General features: G+C 40.3%; 1 protein-coding gene across 2 annotated transcripts; it reads left to right on the plus strand.

Moving 5' to 3' along the window:
• Positions 1–2,167: 2,167 nt before the first annotated feature.
• Positions 2,168–11,893, plus strand: GPS1 (G protein pathway suppressor 1). Of its 2 annotated transcripts, none has more exons than XM_010283261.1 (13): positions 2,168–2,266; positions 4,633–4,814; positions 6,025–6,189; positions 6,368–6,503; positions 6,667–6,744; positions 7,151–7,211; positions 7,609–7,694; positions 8,197–8,291; positions 9,383–9,488; positions 9,839–9,919; positions 10,052–10,189; positions 10,428–10,562; positions 11,304–11,893. In XM_010283261.1, exons 1-13 carry the CDS (start codon positions 2,189–2,191, stop codon positions 11,376–11,378), a joined length of 1,416 nt encoding a protein of 471 aa, XP_010281563.1. In that variant the 5' UTR covers positions 2,168–2,188; the 3' UTR covers positions 11,379–11,893. The 2 variants fall into 2 exon arrangements, with proteins under 2 accessions (XP_010281563.1, XP_010281562.1); XM_010283260.1 differs by having other exon boundaries at positions 2,189–2,266; positions 4,633–4,819; positions 6,018–6,189.
• Positions 11,894–18,966: the final 7,073 nt, after the last annotated feature.

Consider the following 18,966-nt stretch of genomic DNA (forward strand, 5'->3'; position numbering starts at 1 on the left):
GAGGATTTGCTCTCGGCTGGCCCTGGGTCCTCGCTCGCTCTTCCACCGGGTCTGTCTGTGTTGCTTCCGCTGCCGTTCGCGAGGAGCAGCGCCCAGCCGAGCGTCCTCTGGCACCCGCGGCGTCCCCCTTGCTTGATTTTTCGCGTTGTACGCGCCATAGGTAGAGCTTGGGTAGTGCAGAGGGGTGTAAGAAGGAAGAGAAACTCAGACTCTGCAGTACAGGGGGAAGCCACAGGAGCCCAAAGGGTTAGGAACAGTTCAGCATGCAGCTCAGCTTCTTCATTAGTGACAGATCTGTAGCGCACTCCCTGCAGCAGCAGGTCGTAGTAGGTTATGAGTTACCTTCCAACAGGGTGGCCCTTCTGGGCTCAGAAAATCGTGGGAAGTGGGCATTATTTTCTTTGCTTTGTGACTAGTTCTTAAGAAAAGCTTGCATCTTCCTTCCAAAATAAAGAGTTAGCTTGAAAATGCCTGAGTTTGCGTGTCCTAGTGGGACTTCCAGCCCACTTGTGTTTTTCCTTGTCTGGCAGTTGAGAGAGAAATGCAAAGTACAGCCTACCAGCGTAGCAGCACAGAAATCATTCTGTTCCAGCAGCTGGAGTCACTGGTAGTTTCTGTAATGCTGACTTATAAGGAGTCCATATCAGGTTTTTACTATGGTAGGCAAACACAGCCTAAAAAAAGCAACCCTGACACTTAGTGTTTATGATATAACAAAAGAGATAAGATAGATAAAAGTGGAAAATGGTCTCAATATATGGTGACTTAAATGGTTTTATGCACAGTTTTCCTGAGTGGTGATCTGGACAATCAAACTCTCCTTTACACCCTCTCTCCTTCTGCTTCATGCAGAGAATAACAAACTAGGAAACAAACTTTTATAAGCTTCACTTGCTTTTGCTTCAGATTTAGGGAGATTTCACATCAGCGTTGAGATTATTATTATTTGGTACATACCAGTCTGTGAGAGAATAAACAGGCTGTGGGTGAATACAAGATGCACCAATTTTTAGAATTAGGAAATTTGGATCTGCTCTATTCCTTCTCACACAACCCACAAAACGCCAACCCAACCCCAAAACCCCTCTATCTTTATTAACAGACAACAAAATCAATAAGAACATGGAAACAGTTTGGTGTTGGTGGGGGCAAGGTGATTGGCATTTTTGTCCTTTCTGAGATCCACTCATGCAATTTACCCCAAACCAGGTGTTGCTTATGGGAATATCTGCACATATTCAGCATTTTATAAGAAGACATTCAGCTTGGTTTTCCTGAGTTTAAATTAGTAATGCCTAGCGGCACTGTTCAGCACACTTTTGACTAGGAAGAGGAAAAGAATTTCATGATAGCATATCAATTTTATTTGTGGGACTGCATAGTGAATTGGTCTTAAATGGGAACATGCGCAAGTATTGTGTTGATGCAGTTGTACTGAGGTCACTGTACTGGTATGATACCTCATGTGGTTCAAAGCAGTGCAAGATATATTGGGAGAGTAAAAATCTGTTCTTCCTGCAAAAGAGAACCTACCTGATTAGACTCAGATAACTATAGTAGGATAGTTCAACTGATGGTAAATTTTTGCAGGGCAGATAAATTTTTCCCCAGTATTTGTTAGAAACTGTGGAATTGCCATTCTGCATTCTGTTCTTTAAATTTTTAAATACTTTTAAAAAGCATAACAGTTGTAGGTTTTTGGTTTTGTTTTTTTTTTTTTTTAATATTACTTTTAAGCATTAAAGCAGCTTTGAAAGGTTCTGGTGAGGTTTTTTGGGTACTTTTTGACTTTTGGAGCTTCTTGAGCTGAGTGTTAATGCCTGCTCTTGCTCAAGGAAGAGAAATGGAATGTCATTTGGAATTTAGCATGTATGCCTGAGATACTTTGTGGAATCAGATTTATTGACCCCCTTCACTTTCTTGCTTGATAATCTACCAAACAAAATAAAATGCTTGTGCAAATGTTGAGCCTTAGTGATGCTTGTTTTAGTCAAAACGTCATGCTGAGTAGTGGTGTTGCTAAAGAAAAATCCTAAACATGCCTAAAGACTGAAGAGTGTTTTTTCATCTTTAAAATTTAGTGTGTATTTAAGCAAGCCCTTAATATTGAATCACATAGTTGTTTCCTGCTCAAATGTAATAAGCTACTTTTGACCTAATTTTGCTATTCTAGGGTGCAGTAGAGCCCATGCAGATTGACGTAGATCCACAAGAAGATCAGCAAAACGCACCTGATATCAACTATGTGGTGGAGAACCCCACTCTGGTATGTGCTGGCTTACATTTCTTGGGCGTGGCCTCTTCCTTTAAGGTTTTTGAAAAACTCCCTCATTTTACTCCTCGTCAAATTGTTATTTAGAGATTAATAGATTCTCTTCAAAGCAAGGTGGGGTAAGAATAGCAGTGACCTCTTCTGTAGCTCCTTGCCACATACTGACCTCTACTGCACCTTCTGACATGACAGAGGAATTGCTGTTTTGTGACTTGCTGTGTGCTGTTTGACACAGTTTCCATTCTGAAATGTTTTAGTACATCTCTGATTACTGACAGAGACATCATTCCTATATTTTGAGGCTTGTTCTTTGAGGAGCAAGGCTCAGGTGCTTTAAATATATAATTAGGATAGAATTCTTTCATTTTTTGATCCTCTTGAGACTGGCTAAAACCCACAGAGCTGTAGAATTATAAAAGGCTGTATTTACTTATATCAGAATCTTCCTTTTTTATTTAATGGTTTGAGATTTTGGCCAATTTTTATGTATCGGCTCTGTAACAGTGAGAGATGGGTGTTGCAGAAGAGAACAAAAGTGTTAATTGGATAAAGTTAAAGCAACATTAAAATTGCAAAATAAAGCATTCGGTTACGAAGCTATGGATCTCATATAACCTCTGAAGCTTTAATTTGTTCCTCTTCTCCTTTAATTTGTTTCTCTGTCTGGAGAAGAGGAGGCTGAGAGGAGACCTTATCGCTCTCTACAACTACCTGAAAGGGGGTTGTGGTGACGAGGGTGCTGGTCTCTTCTCCCGAGTAACCAGTGATAGGATGAGAGGAAATGGCCTCAAGTTGTGCCAGGGGAGGTTTAGATTGGATATTAGGAAAAATTTCTTCACTGAGGGGGTGGTCAGGCATTGGAACAGGCTGCCCAGGGAGGTGGTGGAGTCACCATCTCTGGAAGTCTTCAAAAAACATGTGGATGTGGCGCTTCAAGACATGGTTTAGGGAACATGGTGGTGCTAGATTGATGGTTGGACTTGATGATCTTGAAGGTCCTTTCCAACCTAGTGATTCTGTGATTCTGTGATTCTGTGATTCTCTTGTCCCTGTGCTTTAGAACAGTTGTCACATGGTTATTCACTGTTTTCTGCACAGCCTTCTTTTTTTTGTTGTTTTTTTTTTTTTTTTTTGTTGGTTGGTTGGTTGGTTTTGGTTTTTATGTTTGGTTTTGGTTTTTTTTCAGTGTATGACCCGACACTTTGTTTGATTTCATTGCATTTCAATTCTGTTCTGAAGCTAGAGTGACGAAGCAATTATGTTGTGATCTTTTGTCTTTGTCATTACTATAGCATCTAAGTGTTCCACAAAAATTAGTGATTTTCTTTCCACCGTAACTGATGTGAAGGACCATAATTCCCTTTTGACATTCAAAGAGCTGAGGAGTAAAATGAAACTACTCAGTGATTTTAGGAGTATTGTGCACCATCAGGCATGAAACTGTGGAAGAAAGAATGCTCCTACCTTTGTATTTTTCAAGTTCTGTAGCAAATAAAGCAGGAATCCTAAATACAAATTTTCACTTCACACAGTCCTGTTTCAGTTTGAGAGCAATATCATTCTTGCATTGAATCGGGCAAGAATCATGTTGGAAAATGCTACCATGACATCTGTAGCAGTATCATAATTTAGACTTACAGGGGTGAAGGAGTCAGACATGACATAGGATGCATATTAAATGTGGGCAGGCAACCTGAATCTACTGCCTGAATGATTGTCTTTGCCCTGAACATTCTGCTATGGTTGTTTGCATGTGTACTTCTGTCTTTAGGAAATCTCCCTGCAATGCTGTATCATATCTTTACTAGATGTTTTGTGCTTCTCTTCCCCCACCCCCCCTCCCCCAGGCTTAAAATTTGTTAAGAGTTCAGAATTTAAACCTCATATTCTTCCTCACAAGTAAGAGACCCTATTTGTTCTCAGAGGAGACATTTTTAAAGAAACTAGTATGAGTAAAAGAATGCAAACAGTCATATGGAAACTATTTTTCAATGAAAATCTACATCTGGAATTGTTGTCTGGTTTAGGAAACTTCATCTCAAATGATTGAATCTTGACAAATTTATTAACAGGCGATACAACCGATGCTTAAAGTGGGTGAGCTGATTAGCCTTAACGGACAGCATCACTACTGAAATAAAAAAAGATAAATTGTAATGTACTGCATATTTCTGAGGAAATTACTAATGTTTGAAGAAAGCAAAAATGGAATAATCTGACTTGATTTTTTTATTTCTTTGAGTCATGTTGCCCTCCACTAAGGGGTCAGGACTGCAGGAAAACCTGTGCAGGTCACAGTGTAGTAGTCTGATTTAGTGTTGCTGGCTTTGCCTTCTTCTAAGACCAGGTTTTATTTGCAGGATTTGGAGCAGTATGCATCCAGCTACAGTGGTCTGATGCGAATTGAGCGGCTGCAATTTATTGCTGATCACTGCCCACAGCTGCGTGTGGAAGCTCTCAAGATGGCACTGTCATTTGTCCAGAGAACTTTCAATGTTGATGTGTATGAAGAAATCCACAGAAAGTTGTCTGAGGCCACCAGGTACTAAGGGATCATGGGAACCTGGGGAGCTTTTTTGACACAGTTAAGACCAATGTACCACAATGGGGGACTTTGCATGTAATACTAGCATGTTCTTTATGCAAACTGTCTTTGCCCTTAGAATTTGATAGCATTGAAATGTGTGTGTTCAGGCCTAAGGTCTCATGATTTTTTAAAACGTTAAGCACAGAAGACATTATCTCCTTTTGAAGTTTTAGTGTTTTAAAAGGCTACAGGTAGATATTGAAGAGAGTTTAGTCCTTGCAACTGCTTCAAATATTAACGAACACAGTTGTCTTTCCTTAGGTAGATTATGGAGATGAAGCCTCTTCTACATGCTCTTATGTTCATAAATTAAAGTCTTATCTAACTGTTTGACTTGTTTTGGTTTGGGTTTTTTCCTGTTTTTTTTCCCCCTAGCAACAGGTTTGCTGTTAAGGGTGGCCTTTCATACTTCACTTATCTTTCACTTCCTGTCTTTGCATTATTTTTATTGCTATGCATAGTTATTGATTTCTTGTCTGTTTTGCCTTGGGAGTCTTTACCATGTATGTGTGACAGTATGTTCATTGCTTTTTTATATGTGAAAAGGACTGTTGTTAAAAAAAAACAAAACAAAGAAACCCACCCACCCCCAAAAAAACCTCAGAATGTGTTTTTCTATTTAAAATATTGGAAAGTAAGTTCAGTGCAAATAGATATGTTGATCTGAGATGGACGGAAAAAGAAGATGGATAGTATCTTTACAGTGTAGCTTTGCTATTAAGTCATTGTAGTATATCTGGGGAGAGAACTTGTAAAAACGTGCACACTGTGTCCCAAATAGAGATATTTGATTGGATGCAATGACTCTAAAGAGTCATTAATACTTACATAGAATGTAATAATTCATTGCAGCACTGTTACTAACTTGCTTTCAGTTGATTTATAGAGCAGGTTGTTTCTTTAAAATTTACAATGACTTGCTTGTTAACAAAATACCTGCAAAAGATCATTAGGATAATTTTGAGAATTTGTAAGCATCTGTGATGCTTATGTTACTGTTTTCACCGAAAATCTTAGCATTCTTTTTTCCCCACCATGCTTGTTTTCTCTTTGGTCTATTTTGTGCATGCAGTACTGTTTGTTAGGGTAACAATGCCAGGTACTTAGCAGACCTCTGTTTTGAAAAGTTTGCAGCATTAGTCCCATTTAAACTCTTTCCTTTCAGAGAACTGCAGAATACACCTGATGCTATCCCTGATAGTGGAATTGAACCCCCTCCTCTTGACACAGCTTGGGTTGAAGCTACACGCAAAAAAGCTCTTCTTAAACTGGAGAAACTCGACACAGATCTGAAAAATTACAAAGGGAACTCCATCAAGGAGAGTATCAGGTGAGATGCAGAAGGCTCTGCTGGAGCAAGGAAGAGCATTTTGCTCCTCCAGGCACCTAACACAGGATGTCAACTGCATTCAGTGCCTTAGGTCAGTGTGAGTTACTTGTTTAGAACAAACTGACTGTGTCCCTTTCTGAGCATACAGTTCATTGGTATTTTAATTCCTGTGCTCCAGGAGAGGCCATGATGACTTAGGTGATCATTACCTTGACTGTGGGGACCTCAGCAACGCTCTGAAGTGTTACTCGCGAGCCCGTGATTACTGCACCAGTGCTAAACATGTTATCAACATGTGTCTCAATGTCATCAAGGTAGGAACGTTTGCAGGAATAGTACTTTGTGTCTTTCTGATACCTGCTGTAAAGTCCACTTGTTCTTTGCTCTGGTTACACCTCTTGTGACTGCAATGATACTGCTTATCTAAGTAACACCATTTATCCATGCCTGTTCTACACTGTTTCTGGCTCTCTACAGGTCAGTGTCTACCTCCAGAATTGGTCTCATGTTCTGAGCTATGTAAGCAAGGCTGAGTCTACACCAGAAATTGCAGAAGTAAGGTCCTGCTTTTTAACTTGCATGAGTCTTCCCTTTGTTTTCTGTCTCCAAAATTTGTAAAGTGATTTCTTCCTTTCCCCCTTTATGACTTCCTCCCTGTAAGACTCCCTTCATCTTACAGTCTGTTCTTCCTCTAATCCAGCCTCCTTGGCTGCTGTACTATTTCTTTTGAGATTCCTTGTTGCTTTTCTCCCATGATATGTGTGTAGGAAATCTGACTCATGGCAAAACCAGAGAGACTTCCCATCCTCAGTTCTTGCCATATTTCCTAAGACAAGTAAAATTAAGTTATCTTGCTGTTGGGATTTGCAAGTTAATTGTTAGGATGAAATATCCCAAGGACAGTTGTAACCAAAATGGTTGTCATACTGCTTGCCCACTACTGCTTTTTCTTATCCTTTAGCAAAGAGGAGAAAGAGACAGCCAGACACAAGCAATTCTCACCAAACTGAAATGTGCAGCAGGTGAGTGAATCCTTCAGCTTCCTGTATTGTCTGTCTTTCTGCCTGTTAGCTGTCCATAAGGCTCTTTTACAACAGTGTGTACTTGGTTTATTTTTTCTCTCAAATTTGAAAGACTTTGTATTTTCTCACCAGAAATGCAATATTTAATAAAGCTGATGAGATGGAACTGCTGACTTGTTTTTGCCATTTCTTTCCTCTCCCTAAGTTTCTTCAGAGAGGATGCCAATGTAAGTCAACGTAGTTCAAAGGATGCTAGATACTGTCCGAGAGTCTCGTTTCACTTCAATAGTGAAGGCACTAGCAACCATGTGGGGGCCTGTCCTACTCCCCAGATTTTGCAATTTCTCCCAATTTGTACGCTATCGTAAACAAAGGACTAACTTTTTCTGGTTCCTAGGCTTGGCTGAACTAGCTGCTCGGAAGTATAAACAGGCAGCAAAGTGCTTCTTGTTGGCATCATTTGATCACTGTGATTTCCCTGAGGTGAGGACCAAGAAGAAGCTGTGTGCAGGTCTTGGAGGGGATGTAATTCTTCTAAGTAGTAGGTTGTAAAATTCAGATATTGTAGTTATTCTCACAGCACTCCTCTATGGTTTGGTGGTGCTGTGAACCATGTGTTTGTGTGTGTGTGTTTGGTTTTGTTGGTTTTTTGGGGGCTTTTTTTTAAAGTATCTGTTCTTGGGATCTTTAAATGATCTACTGTAGATCACATAGGTATTACCTCTGAGATTTGTGTATCTGTGTAGCTCAGTCAAAAGATTGGCTGTTGGAATTGGTTTCTGCTCTCTTAGCAGTGGACAATCACTCCTCAGGCTCTGGGTGCATGCCTGAGAGCATGCTGAGTGGTTCCACTGCATTTGACAAGGACTAATCTTGTCACTGCGTGAAGGAAAGGCCTGGGGTACAATACTTAATTCCAGCCTTGTGCCATTTTATTAGTCAGTGACAGCTCACTCTCTCTCTCTCTCTCTCTCTCTCTCTCTAGCTGTTATCTCCCAGCAATGTGGCTGTGTACGGTGGTCTCTGTGCCCTCGCAACCTTTGACCGACAGGAACTGCAACGAAATGTTATCTCCAGCAGGTAGGTGATACCTTAAGAGGAGTTTGTATGTACTGGACATCTTTTGGGGCATGGGACACCACAACTCTTTGGCTGACAGTGGATTCTGGCAGGAGTAGTAGCTTTCTTATACAGGAGAGAAGGAATCACTGAGCCTTAGTTTGGCTTTAGCATTAAGTGATGTTTCACTGTCTAAAACACAGTGGTTAATCATAGCTGAAATTTTCATAATATAAGGGAAGCTGCCAACCCAGGTCAAATCCAACATCTACATATCCCAATTTTCTATCTGCATCCATTGTCCATATCAGATATTAAATCAAAGGGATAGAGCCCTACAGAAGGCAGCTGTAAGATAATTTACTTTCATGTTACCACTTGTTCTGGTGTATGTTAATCATATTAATACAATTTAATAATTGCTAATATAACTTGCAGTGTAATCTAACTATGATATATGTAAGATTGAGAGAATTAGAGTCTTTGGAAGAAAATGGGTACTTGTATGTCATAGTTTGAATGACAGTGATACTGAATTCCTGTCAGCTACGTGTATGGAAGCACTAATTTTAAATTGATGTAGAAAAAGGGTTGTTACCCTAACTTTTTTATTGGCAGATTCATAGGCTGAGATCCCAAGGTTCGGAAATCTGTGATGGAGATTTGGGAGAGCTCTGAGAAAAAGTGTGCATCCCAAAGATCTCCCACATTTGCAATAGGTTATTTTCCTGAGACAGTTGCATGCTTAACCTACCTATGGCATGCTGATAGTGAAGGCTTTGCTTTGAAATGGAACACAAAGCTGGCCAGCACAGACTACAGTGCATGCACAGATGTGTCCTATGTTTTCTGGGGTGTATCCTGATTTTGACCTGTTCCCACTCATTTTTTTGTTTTCTGTGGACAAACATTGCTACTGCTTGGTTTATCAAAAGCCTCTTGCCTTCTTTCACCACAGCTCTGATGCTGTGCTGCATCGTCTGTTAGAGAGTAAATTCTTGGAATCTTCAAACGTTAGTGAGAGTCTGTAACCTTGCAACTTGGAGTGATGGGGTTGTGGGGTATTTAAGTGGTGGGTTCCAATGTCTGATCACTGCCATCTTTATCTGCAGCTCCTTCAAATTGTTTTTGGAGCTGGAGCCACAGGTTCGTGACATCATCTTCAAGTTTTATGAATCTAAATATGCTTCATGCCTGAAGATGCTGGATGAGATGAAGGTGAGTTGCAGGGGAGCAGTGCAGAACAGACCCTAAAAGTTCTCTTCACCTAACCTTTTGTGAGAAGCAGTAACTATTAAAAGTAGCTACTCAGTGTTCAGCTCTTCTGTGTCTTCTCTCTCTTGATGTGGTGAATGGAAATTGGGAGTAGTTTAGCAGTAGAGGGTGAAGAGAAATGATAAAATTTTTAAATATATTGCTAGTTTTTTATTCATTCTTGTTTTATGATATTGTCTTGCTGTCATGTAATATCCTTAAGATTTAAGTATATACACATATATGTTTCAGAACGTAGGAATAATATATTTTTCCAGGCTGCTTCTCAGCTTCTGATACGTTTTTTTGCACAGGACAACCTGCTGCTGGATATGTACCTTGCACCTCATGTCAGGACACTTTATACCCAGATTCGAAATCGTGCCCTTATCCAGGTAATTAATTGTTCCTGTAATCCTGAGAGGTGGATGAACAGTGAGATAGGCCATCTCTTTGTAATTACGTTTCCCATGGTTTTTCAGAGGGCAGGGAGTACATTTGGCAACTGAGTATTTTCTTCTTCCTAGTACTTCAGCCCCTATGTATCAGCCGATATGCGCAAGATGGCCACTGCCTTTAATACCACAGTGGCTGCTCTGGAAGACGAACTTACTCAGCTGATCCTGGAGGGACTGATCAATGCCAGAATAGACTCGCACAGTAAGGTGAGTGTATCTGAGCCACAGATTATAGACTGAACAGCTGTACTAAGATTGGAAACTCTCCATTCCTGGGTCACTTTGAAGTTGCATTCATCTGTTGTGATTGGTGTTTCCAGTAGGGTTGGTCTGTGTGTAAACTCAGACTCCATGATACCTTAACATTGTTCCATTGTGCAGAAGGGGCTTCCTGCTGTGGAAACCTGTCATAGCTCCTGTGTACAGCTGTTTGTATTGGTTACAGATTCTTTATGCTCGAGATGTAGATCAGCGCAGCACAACTTTTGAGAAGTCTTTACTAATGGGCAAAGAGTTTCAGCGACGTGCCAAAGCTATGATCCTGCGAGCTGCAGTCCTGCGCAACCAGATACACGTCAAGGTATGGGCATGTTAAATGTGGACTTTGAGACATTTAATTTTTTTTTACTGAAACTATAAAAGTTGGTGATTGAAGATTCTGGAGGGGAATGGATTTATTGTGCTCATGACTGGACAAATTGTTACAATAGTAAACACTAAATATATAAGGAACAAGTGTTTCTAGCCAATACATTGACCTGCCTGTACAACACAGAATGTCCTTTGAAGTTTATATGCTTGGGTTGATTCTAACTAATTCATTCCGACTAATTCTTGAGACACATATCTTTTATCTCATCAAAACAAAGATTACTTGAAGTGGTTTTTTTAACAGAAGTAGTAAAAAATGTATCAATTGCTTGGAGTATACCTTCCAGGATGCGGTTTCCAAAGAATGCCCTTAGTGAGGATAGGCCATCTGCCACAAAACATGTTAAATTCTGTAGTATATTAATCTCTGTGATAACTAAATGCCAGATAGGATTCAACTTTTGGGACCAACAGCACTTTGTACATAGTAAGTAAGAGTGGCTTTAAAGTTCTACTTAGACTTTTTTAGGAACAGTTCTTGTGAACTGTAACTACAGAAGTTGTAAACACAAAGCTTTTGCAAAGCCATCATTATTTATGAGTTGGGGGTATGCTCTCCCCCTGCTGTTATCCTGCTGTGCTTCACCTGTGCTTCATTTGGTCTCTTCAGGAAGCACTCTGCAGGATATTTACACAGCACTAACTAGGATGTGTTTTGGTCTTGTTGCAGTCTCCTCCGAGAGAAGGTAGCCAAGGGGAGCTTACTCCAGCTAACAGCCAGTCCAGGATGAGCACCAACATGTGAAAAACTTCATGCACTACCAAAAGAAATGGTCCCTCCAAGACTGTACCCAGTATCTCACCCACTAACTGCTGAGCTTCACAAACTGTCCCTGTCTCCCTCACTTCTTGCTCGGACTGAGAGGGTCAGGGCTGATGGTGGATAATATGAATATTCCAGTAACTTCAATTCTCCTTGAAAAGAAATTCTTTCTAAAAACAGCATCCCTGCAATGGGTCGTCATTTCAATTTTGGTAGAACATCTTCCTTCATTCTCCTTCCTCCACCACTCCATAAAGAGCTGTCAGGTTATTCATACAGATGCTGATTCAAGGGTTTTTCAGCTGCTATTAGTTTTCTTGTTTCAAAGCTGCAAAAATAGTTAGTGTTGAGTTGAATGGACAGGTGTGCTCTAATATGAATTTTGCTGGCCTGAAAGTATTGCCTTGATTTTGAGCAATGCTGAACTTTCTGTGTATTCCAGATAAACTTACACATACATTGCTCTCAATTATGGAGCTAGAGTTCTGATGGGAGAGACATCCTTTGAGAAACTCTTAATGATTTTTCACCTACACCAGAAAACATGGCACCACTTCCATGCATTCAGTTACAGGTCTTTATTTTAGGGTGTTACGTTTACCTGGATCCAGGTTCTTTCTGGTCTCTGTTTTCAAAGACCTGTTTCCTGATGTGTTTCCCACTTGTGCATGACCTGGCTTTGGGGTCCAGTGTTACCATAGCAGTAAATCTCTACTTCATGCAAATATTGCTGCTTGTTCAGTCTTACTGCCATAGTGCGTGATGGTTTCCCAACACGTGCAACAGTTGCTTCTGGTAGCATGGATAAATGCCATAGAATACCACTCAAGTCCTGTGGAAGAGCTGAAAACAGCCAATCTAGGTGCCTGCTCTCCAGGTGCATTTATTCTGCTTTTCCCTTTATAAAGGGATTAAAGGTGGCTGCCCAGGTGTGTATGTGTTCTGTGTTAACGAAAGGAGATATGCACTGAATTTTCTGAAGTCACTGCAGCCTTGCATCATCTAATCCATAAGGCAAGCTAAGAATTTTGATCCAGCCCTGACTGGTCTGGTAACTGACTACAGATGTTACTGTTAATGTGTTAATGCCTTTTTTTTTTTTAATAAGTTGTTATATCTAGTGCATTAAACAGCAGGATTAAAAAGCTTCTGAGTATTTGGAGTTTTGTGTTGAAGTTGGGTTTTAGGTATTTTGATCTCAAGCCATTGATTTTTTTGCTAAGCTTGCTGATGTTTTGTAGGCCATTGTATTTTGCGTTCTGATCTGATTGGAGATGTAGCTTGGATGAACTGTGAAGAAAGTGCATTTTGAAGGAATGTTCTAACATCAAAATTCCTGGACTGCATTTGCACAGCTGCTAAACTGCAACAGTGCTCTCTCCTTCTGGCTTTCTGTGCTTTTTATGATTTAGATGCTGAAAATGGAAGCAATAGTTCCTGTGAGGTCTTTGGATAAATGTCTTCCATTTGGCATGGAAAAATTCTCCCATTTTTGAAGGGAGAAAGGAGAGAGCTAGTTAATCAAGAACTTTGAGTCAGGCATCACCAATAACCAGTTTAGTGATAAAGGCAAGTTGAGTCCTCAGCTAAATTGCAGTACATCCTTGTAGAAATGCTGGGAAAGTCATTTTAATGCCTTCTGCTCATGCTGAAGGAAAGCCAGTCCTATAATACTACAAAACTCTACTACTACTACTACTACTACTAAAATGTTCTTGCTTTCTTCCTAAAAGGGGCCACTGATACCATTTCTAAGGAAAAGGTCTTACGCTCTGCTCTTGAAAAGATGGTTTTCCAACCAGTTAAGTGCATCATGTCAGCTGACTATCTTTGCTTACACACAGCTTCCACTCTCTTGATTTTATTCCTTCATGGAGGCTTTCTACTGGAGAGGAATCCTCAATTGTAAATGGACATGTTCAGCATGCTGTCTTGAGAGTCTCTTCCAAACACTAGCACTTGTCCGCTCTCAGGAAGTGCCTGGAAATGCAGATACTTTAGCAGTTGGCATGGAGCCCCCGAGGTGGCAACAGCAGTTTCCAGCTCTTGCTGTGGCCCGATGCAGTTCTATAGCTGGGGCAGAGGTGATCAGTTTCTTCTCTCCAGACAGAAATGCTTACAATCTCTTTTGGACAGATTCAGCATTGCTCTTCTATTGCGTAGTTCATTGGCACTGTTCAAGCATGGTGTATGCTTTTGTGTATAATTATTGGCACATAACTCCTTTAGCCTGTGAAAGAAGCTGCTGTTGTCCTAGGATCTTGTAGAAGTGAGTCAAGGCTGTCCAGGCATATTTTTTCTAGACATTGTTCAATGCCAGCTTCAGTCCTAGCTACCTGCCAGTCCAAAAATCAGGAAATACAACATGGCACGTATACAGTTCTGTATAACTTGCACTCATAAGCAGTTTCCCCAATGAAAGATTATTCTTACCTTAAATTTCTAAGTAATTTCCCAAGTAATAAATGGGAAAGGAATGACTCACATAGAATTAATTTCCAGTGATTCCCAGTGACCACCAAGGTAATTCAGAGGATGAAGTTTTGTGGGATCTGTAGCATGTTGGTATATCTAGGACATGTTCAGAGGAACTTATTTAAGTGGATTTCATGAATTTGTGCAGCACCTTTTTGTTGATGAGGAAGGAGATACCAGTGGTAGGCCGTAATTGATGGTGTCCTCATGCACTGTAAATCATGCTTTCTTTAGCTGACCTAGCTAGGGATAAAGGAAAAACAGTTGGAAAGAACCTGGTTCTTTTGGCAAATACAGTTTTAATTAGCACAGCTAATTTTAGTGGTAATGTAGAAACTGCCATTATGAGATCCGTGCTGGAGTAGTTGGGGATGATTGGTAATTATCTGGCCAGAACTTGTCCAGCATAGTGGTCTGTGTTGCTAAGACTTGCAGAGGGAGGTCTATAAGAGGGGAGATAATAATTATTGCTCAGACTGTGGCTGGGTGCAGCATCATATGTAAGCTGCTGTTGTCCAAGAGACTTCAGTGGATGAGGGAGAAAGTAATGAGAGTTCTGTCTTTGCCTCATGCCACGCAATTATGATCTGTATGTTTGTTTCTGGGACACTGCCATAACAGTCTCAGCATTACTTCCTAACTTAGTTGAAATTTCAGCATTGTTCCATCCTCTGGACAGCTCCCAAAACTGCTGCTGAATAATGTATTATTTCTGATATGTGCAATGCAACGTAATAAACTGTGATAAACTTTCAGAAAAACAAATGAGGGAACTTTAATAATAGCAACAATGCTTCTGATAAAGACCCGTCATATATAGGTAGAAAGTTCTGGTCAAGCATTGATTTTTTTTAAATTTTTTTTGAGAGTAAAGTCTTAGTCAACTTAATTTGGTTATTTGAGGTTCTTAGGCGATCTCCTTCATTACTTTTTGCATGAAGCAGATGACACTGGGGGAGCAGTGTGCTCCACAGGACAGTGCTCTTAGTATTTTCTTGTGCCACCCCCTTGTGAGAGCTGATACTACTACAAGTCAGCATTTATTTTTTCAGTAGTCAACTGTGAATTTGCAGTAGGGTGAAAAACACCAAACTGGTATGGAACTGACTTCTGCTTATCTCTGATGCTGTTAGGGAGTCGGGGATGAATTAATCTCTGCTTTGCAAATAAGCTTTATAGTTCATCTGATACTAGTTTGGCTTGTGCATTCCTATGGATCTGTGAATTCCATTCAACATTTTGCAGGGTCTGATATAACAGCCTAGCTTTAGATTATCTCATAGGATAATTTGATCAGGCTAAATTAGATAGGGAACAGAAACTGGCTAATTGGGTACGTCAACCTCTAAAAGAAATGTATGAGATTCAACAGTTAGAAGTTTGGTAAATTCATAATGCAAGTAAGACAGTTTCTTGACAGCAAAGAAATAATTCAAGCTTAGGCTTCAGTAGACTTACTAAAAGCTACAGGCTGAAGGATAGCAGAGATTAGCAAGATATGGTCTATTTCAAACAAGAATTCAAGTGTCAAGACCTGAAAATCTGTCTTGGGTGGTAGATCAGGGTAGGTAATCTTGTTGTCCTTAATCCCACAGATACCACTGTTTCAGTTCTCTAATACTTCTGCAGCTATAGCTTTGACTATTATGCTCCATGTGCCTGTAGTTTATGTAGCTGTGAAGTCTGTGTACATAAAGTTTGTACCCTGTAAATACATGCTGAGATCCAGGGTTTTCAATCTTTGTTTTGATGTACTACTTTTTTAAAATTCTCTGATATCTCATAAGCTGTTTGCCAAATAAAGGCAGTTGGCTTTCTTTTTGTCAGGTGAACTACTACTACTTTTTCTTGTGTGCCTCTGAAAATGGATTTAGATACAAGAATCCAATCCTCTCAAACCCAAGGACTGACGATCATTTTCACCATCACTCTACATGCAGAGCACTGCCTTTTCCTCCCCTTACTCCCCTTAAAATTAAATGCTGTTTATCTTCCTGAGGGCCTGTGAAACAAAGACAAAATAGGATGTTACCTTGGTGAGTTGGCAGGCTGCAATTTTTTTATTAGCAATAAACAGGATAATTAATATATTGCCTAGCCTGAAAGTAATCCCTAGTTAGTGTAAGTGCAGGTGTGCCCAGCATGAATGGTAAATGGCTCAGCTTTATTCATATTGTAATAGTGCCTCCTAATTCACAAGCATTGTTTATTAAGAAATTGATATACTGGTCATCTTTACCTTATTAATTGCAAGGTTATCATCTTATAGAATGTCTGTTGAAAGTTCACACTGCAACTTTTTTTTACATTGGTGTGGTGATTTTTAGTTAGATGCACAAAGGGAGTTTTGTGCTGCAGTGCCTAATTGAACAGTATTCCAGTCGCACTGCAGTCTTCTGACATGTCACAGGACAGGAGCTAACAAGATAAAAGTGTGCATCTATCTGCATTGCCTATTAAGAAATGCCATGGAAGAGGGGGCGGGGACGAATATGCCTTAAATAATAATTCTGTATAGAAATGTGGCCATTTAAGATTCTCAAGTATAAGGTTCTTCCTGAATTTAGGAGCCTAAAGCCAGTTTGACCCTGTCTTCACACTGCTAAGTGATTCTGTGATGAGACTGTACTCATGAGAGAGATGTTCTAAAATCCCACCGTGTGGTTAAGAATAAATCTCAAATCTCTCACATAGCACCAGTCTACTACTGTGTTGTAACAGTGGATGTTTCTCATGCAAATGCCTTTTCTGACTTGGCACAGTGAGCAGGAGAATGACTGAGCTTTCTGATGTTTCTGGGAAACTGTAAACAGGAAGGGGTCAGGTAAGCAGTTTGAAATTCCATGATAATGAGCATTTGGCTTTTTATTAGAAGAGGGGCTTTTTGAACAGACCAAGGAACTCAGAATACTTGACAGCTTTAAGGTGTTCCCTGTGTGAGGGAAGAATTGGACTATTTCCACAGGAGGTGGGAGATGTGGTTTGAGATTCCTGTCTTTAAATGAGGCAGAGAAGCATTTTTGAACTTGGGTTCTCCCACGCTGATCACTGGGCTATTTGGTAAATGCCACACCCTTTCCCTCCCCTTTGGTTTCTGTGCTAGTTCCAATTTACGAGGCAATCTAGAATAACATCTACCAGCTTAGTGTCTAAACTTGATTTGAATACAAGGGTAGTCAGAAATTATGAAAGCTGCTGAAAGTCTTGGTTAACAAGCTGATTAAGGTTGGAAGATGCTATTCCCAGAACATAATGGAAAATACTTTGTTCAAGTAACGAGCAAATGAAATGGGAAGACAATAGGAGAGCTTAAACTACTTTTATTGTCACAATCTGTCGAAAGGCACAACTAAATGTTAGGCAGCATTTAAGTCCGACCTCCAAATGGATGTGAAGTTTTTACTGCTTGTGGTCCCTCTAGAGGACTTGGTGTGAATGAATAGGAACAGCTAGATAAAAGCTAGCTAGATGTAGACAATGTCCAGAGAGATTAAGATGCACGTGATGATGTGATAGGGAATAGAAACAACATGGAAAACAGAATAGAGGAAAATGAGCACAAGGGTGATTGACATAAGGGTAGGCCAAGGCCTCTGCTTCACATATGGTGGTTTGCTTAGTGATCTGTTAAATATTGCTTGTGGGCTCTCTTGTTACTAACACTTTGAATGAGAACGTTCCTCCATTGATTAAGTCTACAGCTACTAGTGGTTTAGGGTGTTTTTTCAGCATACTGTTCTAGTCCATGTATGAACTAATGACTGTAAACTGACATAGTTTGTAATGCAGGTTAGGAAATACAAACTGATCTTGCCAGGGCTTGAGGGAGCGTGTGTACATGTGCATGCATGAAAACACACACACATGTGAATGGGAATGGTTGTTGAGAAGTCAAAAAAGTGTGTCGAAAATGGTTTATAAAGCAATCGGGGCATGCTGTTATCTGCCGATTCCTGAAAGTGCTGTGTCTCTGTCATTAAAGAAAAAAACCCCCACAAGTCTTTAGCCCCTCTTTTGATTGGGAGTGGGGCAGGGAAGGGTATACCCTATTTTCAGAAATGAGAGGTGCTGCATCTGTTTTCTGACCATGGAGGCACTTTTGCTTTTTGGTTTATTACTGTTCAGTAATCTTTCTTTTCCAATGCAAGGGCTCTTATGCACTGAGACAACACTTTGCCAGTGCTTTTATGCAGACCTAGTATTCTGGGTACTGGATTTGCTGTTCATTTCCTTTCAGACCCAGTGTAACTTCCAAAAGGGAGTATCTGACAGATTCTGACAGGCAGAGGAAGAATCTTTGCAATTGGTACTCTAGAAAAATAATTGTCAGCCAGATGAAGCATCAAGGAAAGAAACCATACAAGTCTCCTTCCTGGCTCCTGTCCCCACAGTTGTGTTCAAAACAGCTTGTCCAGTGTTGATGCTAAATGACCTATTATAATTTAAATTTGTGTACGGTATGCACCTAAGTCAGCTCCAGTCTGTGGAGGTTCTGATGCATGGGCTGAGCATAAAAACATGTAGCACCAGCTAAAACAGGATGAGCTGTTTTGTTGTGAAATTAAGCGCCCCCCCCCGCCCAAACCCTCAAACCATCAGCTATTTAGAACTATACACCAGGAAGTGATAATACAGAGTATCCACTCAGAATACATTACTACATATTGTAAGATAGTCCACTTGATAGACATTGTGTTGGCAATTTGCTTGCTATATTTGCTTACAAAACTAACAGCTTGCCCACAACATAATTTGTTACTGGCCAGTACAGTGCTGCAGTTCCACACCAGCCTGGAATAAATTAAAACAAGAAAAAAAAATTAGGACCGCTTATTAATAAAACCTGCCTCCATGGAGGCAAACTTACTGGCTTAAACCAGGCATAGTCTAGCAAGCGGGGCATGCTCGTAAACATATGCCACATACTTGATGGTGTAGCCATGTGAAGCAGAGATTTGACTTGCTGGAACCAGGTACTTGCAGTGATTGGGACCTATACCCATCAGAGCCTGACATGCTCTCAGTTGCAGGGAAGCCATTTTAGCTGGTCAGGAACAGTGGCCAGGCAACTAACTCTGTGTCATTGCTCTGTGTA

The sequence above is a fragment of the Phaethon lepturus genome, unplaced genomic scaffold (assembly GCF_000687285.1).
Source record: "Phaethon lepturus isolate BGI_N335 unplaced genomic scaffold, ASM68728v1 scaffold12563, whole genome shotgun sequence".
Classification (NCBI taxonomy): Eukaryota; Metazoa; Chordata; class Aves; order Phaethontiformes; family Phaethontidae; genus Phaethon; species Phaethon lepturus.

Coding starts and splice junctions, on each gene's coding strand:
- GPS1 (XM_010283260.1), top strand. CDS start 2,189: ATGCAGATTGACGTAGATCCACAAGAAGATCAGCAAAACGCACCTGAT. Junction 2,267..4,632: donor TGGTGGAGAACCCCACTCTG/GTATGTGCTGGC, acceptor TTTTATTTGCAG/GATTTGGAGCAGTATGCATC. Junction 6,745..7,150: donor CTACACCAGAAATTGCAGAA/GTAAGGTCCTGC, acceptor CTTATCCTTTAG/CAAAGAGGAGAAAGAGACAG.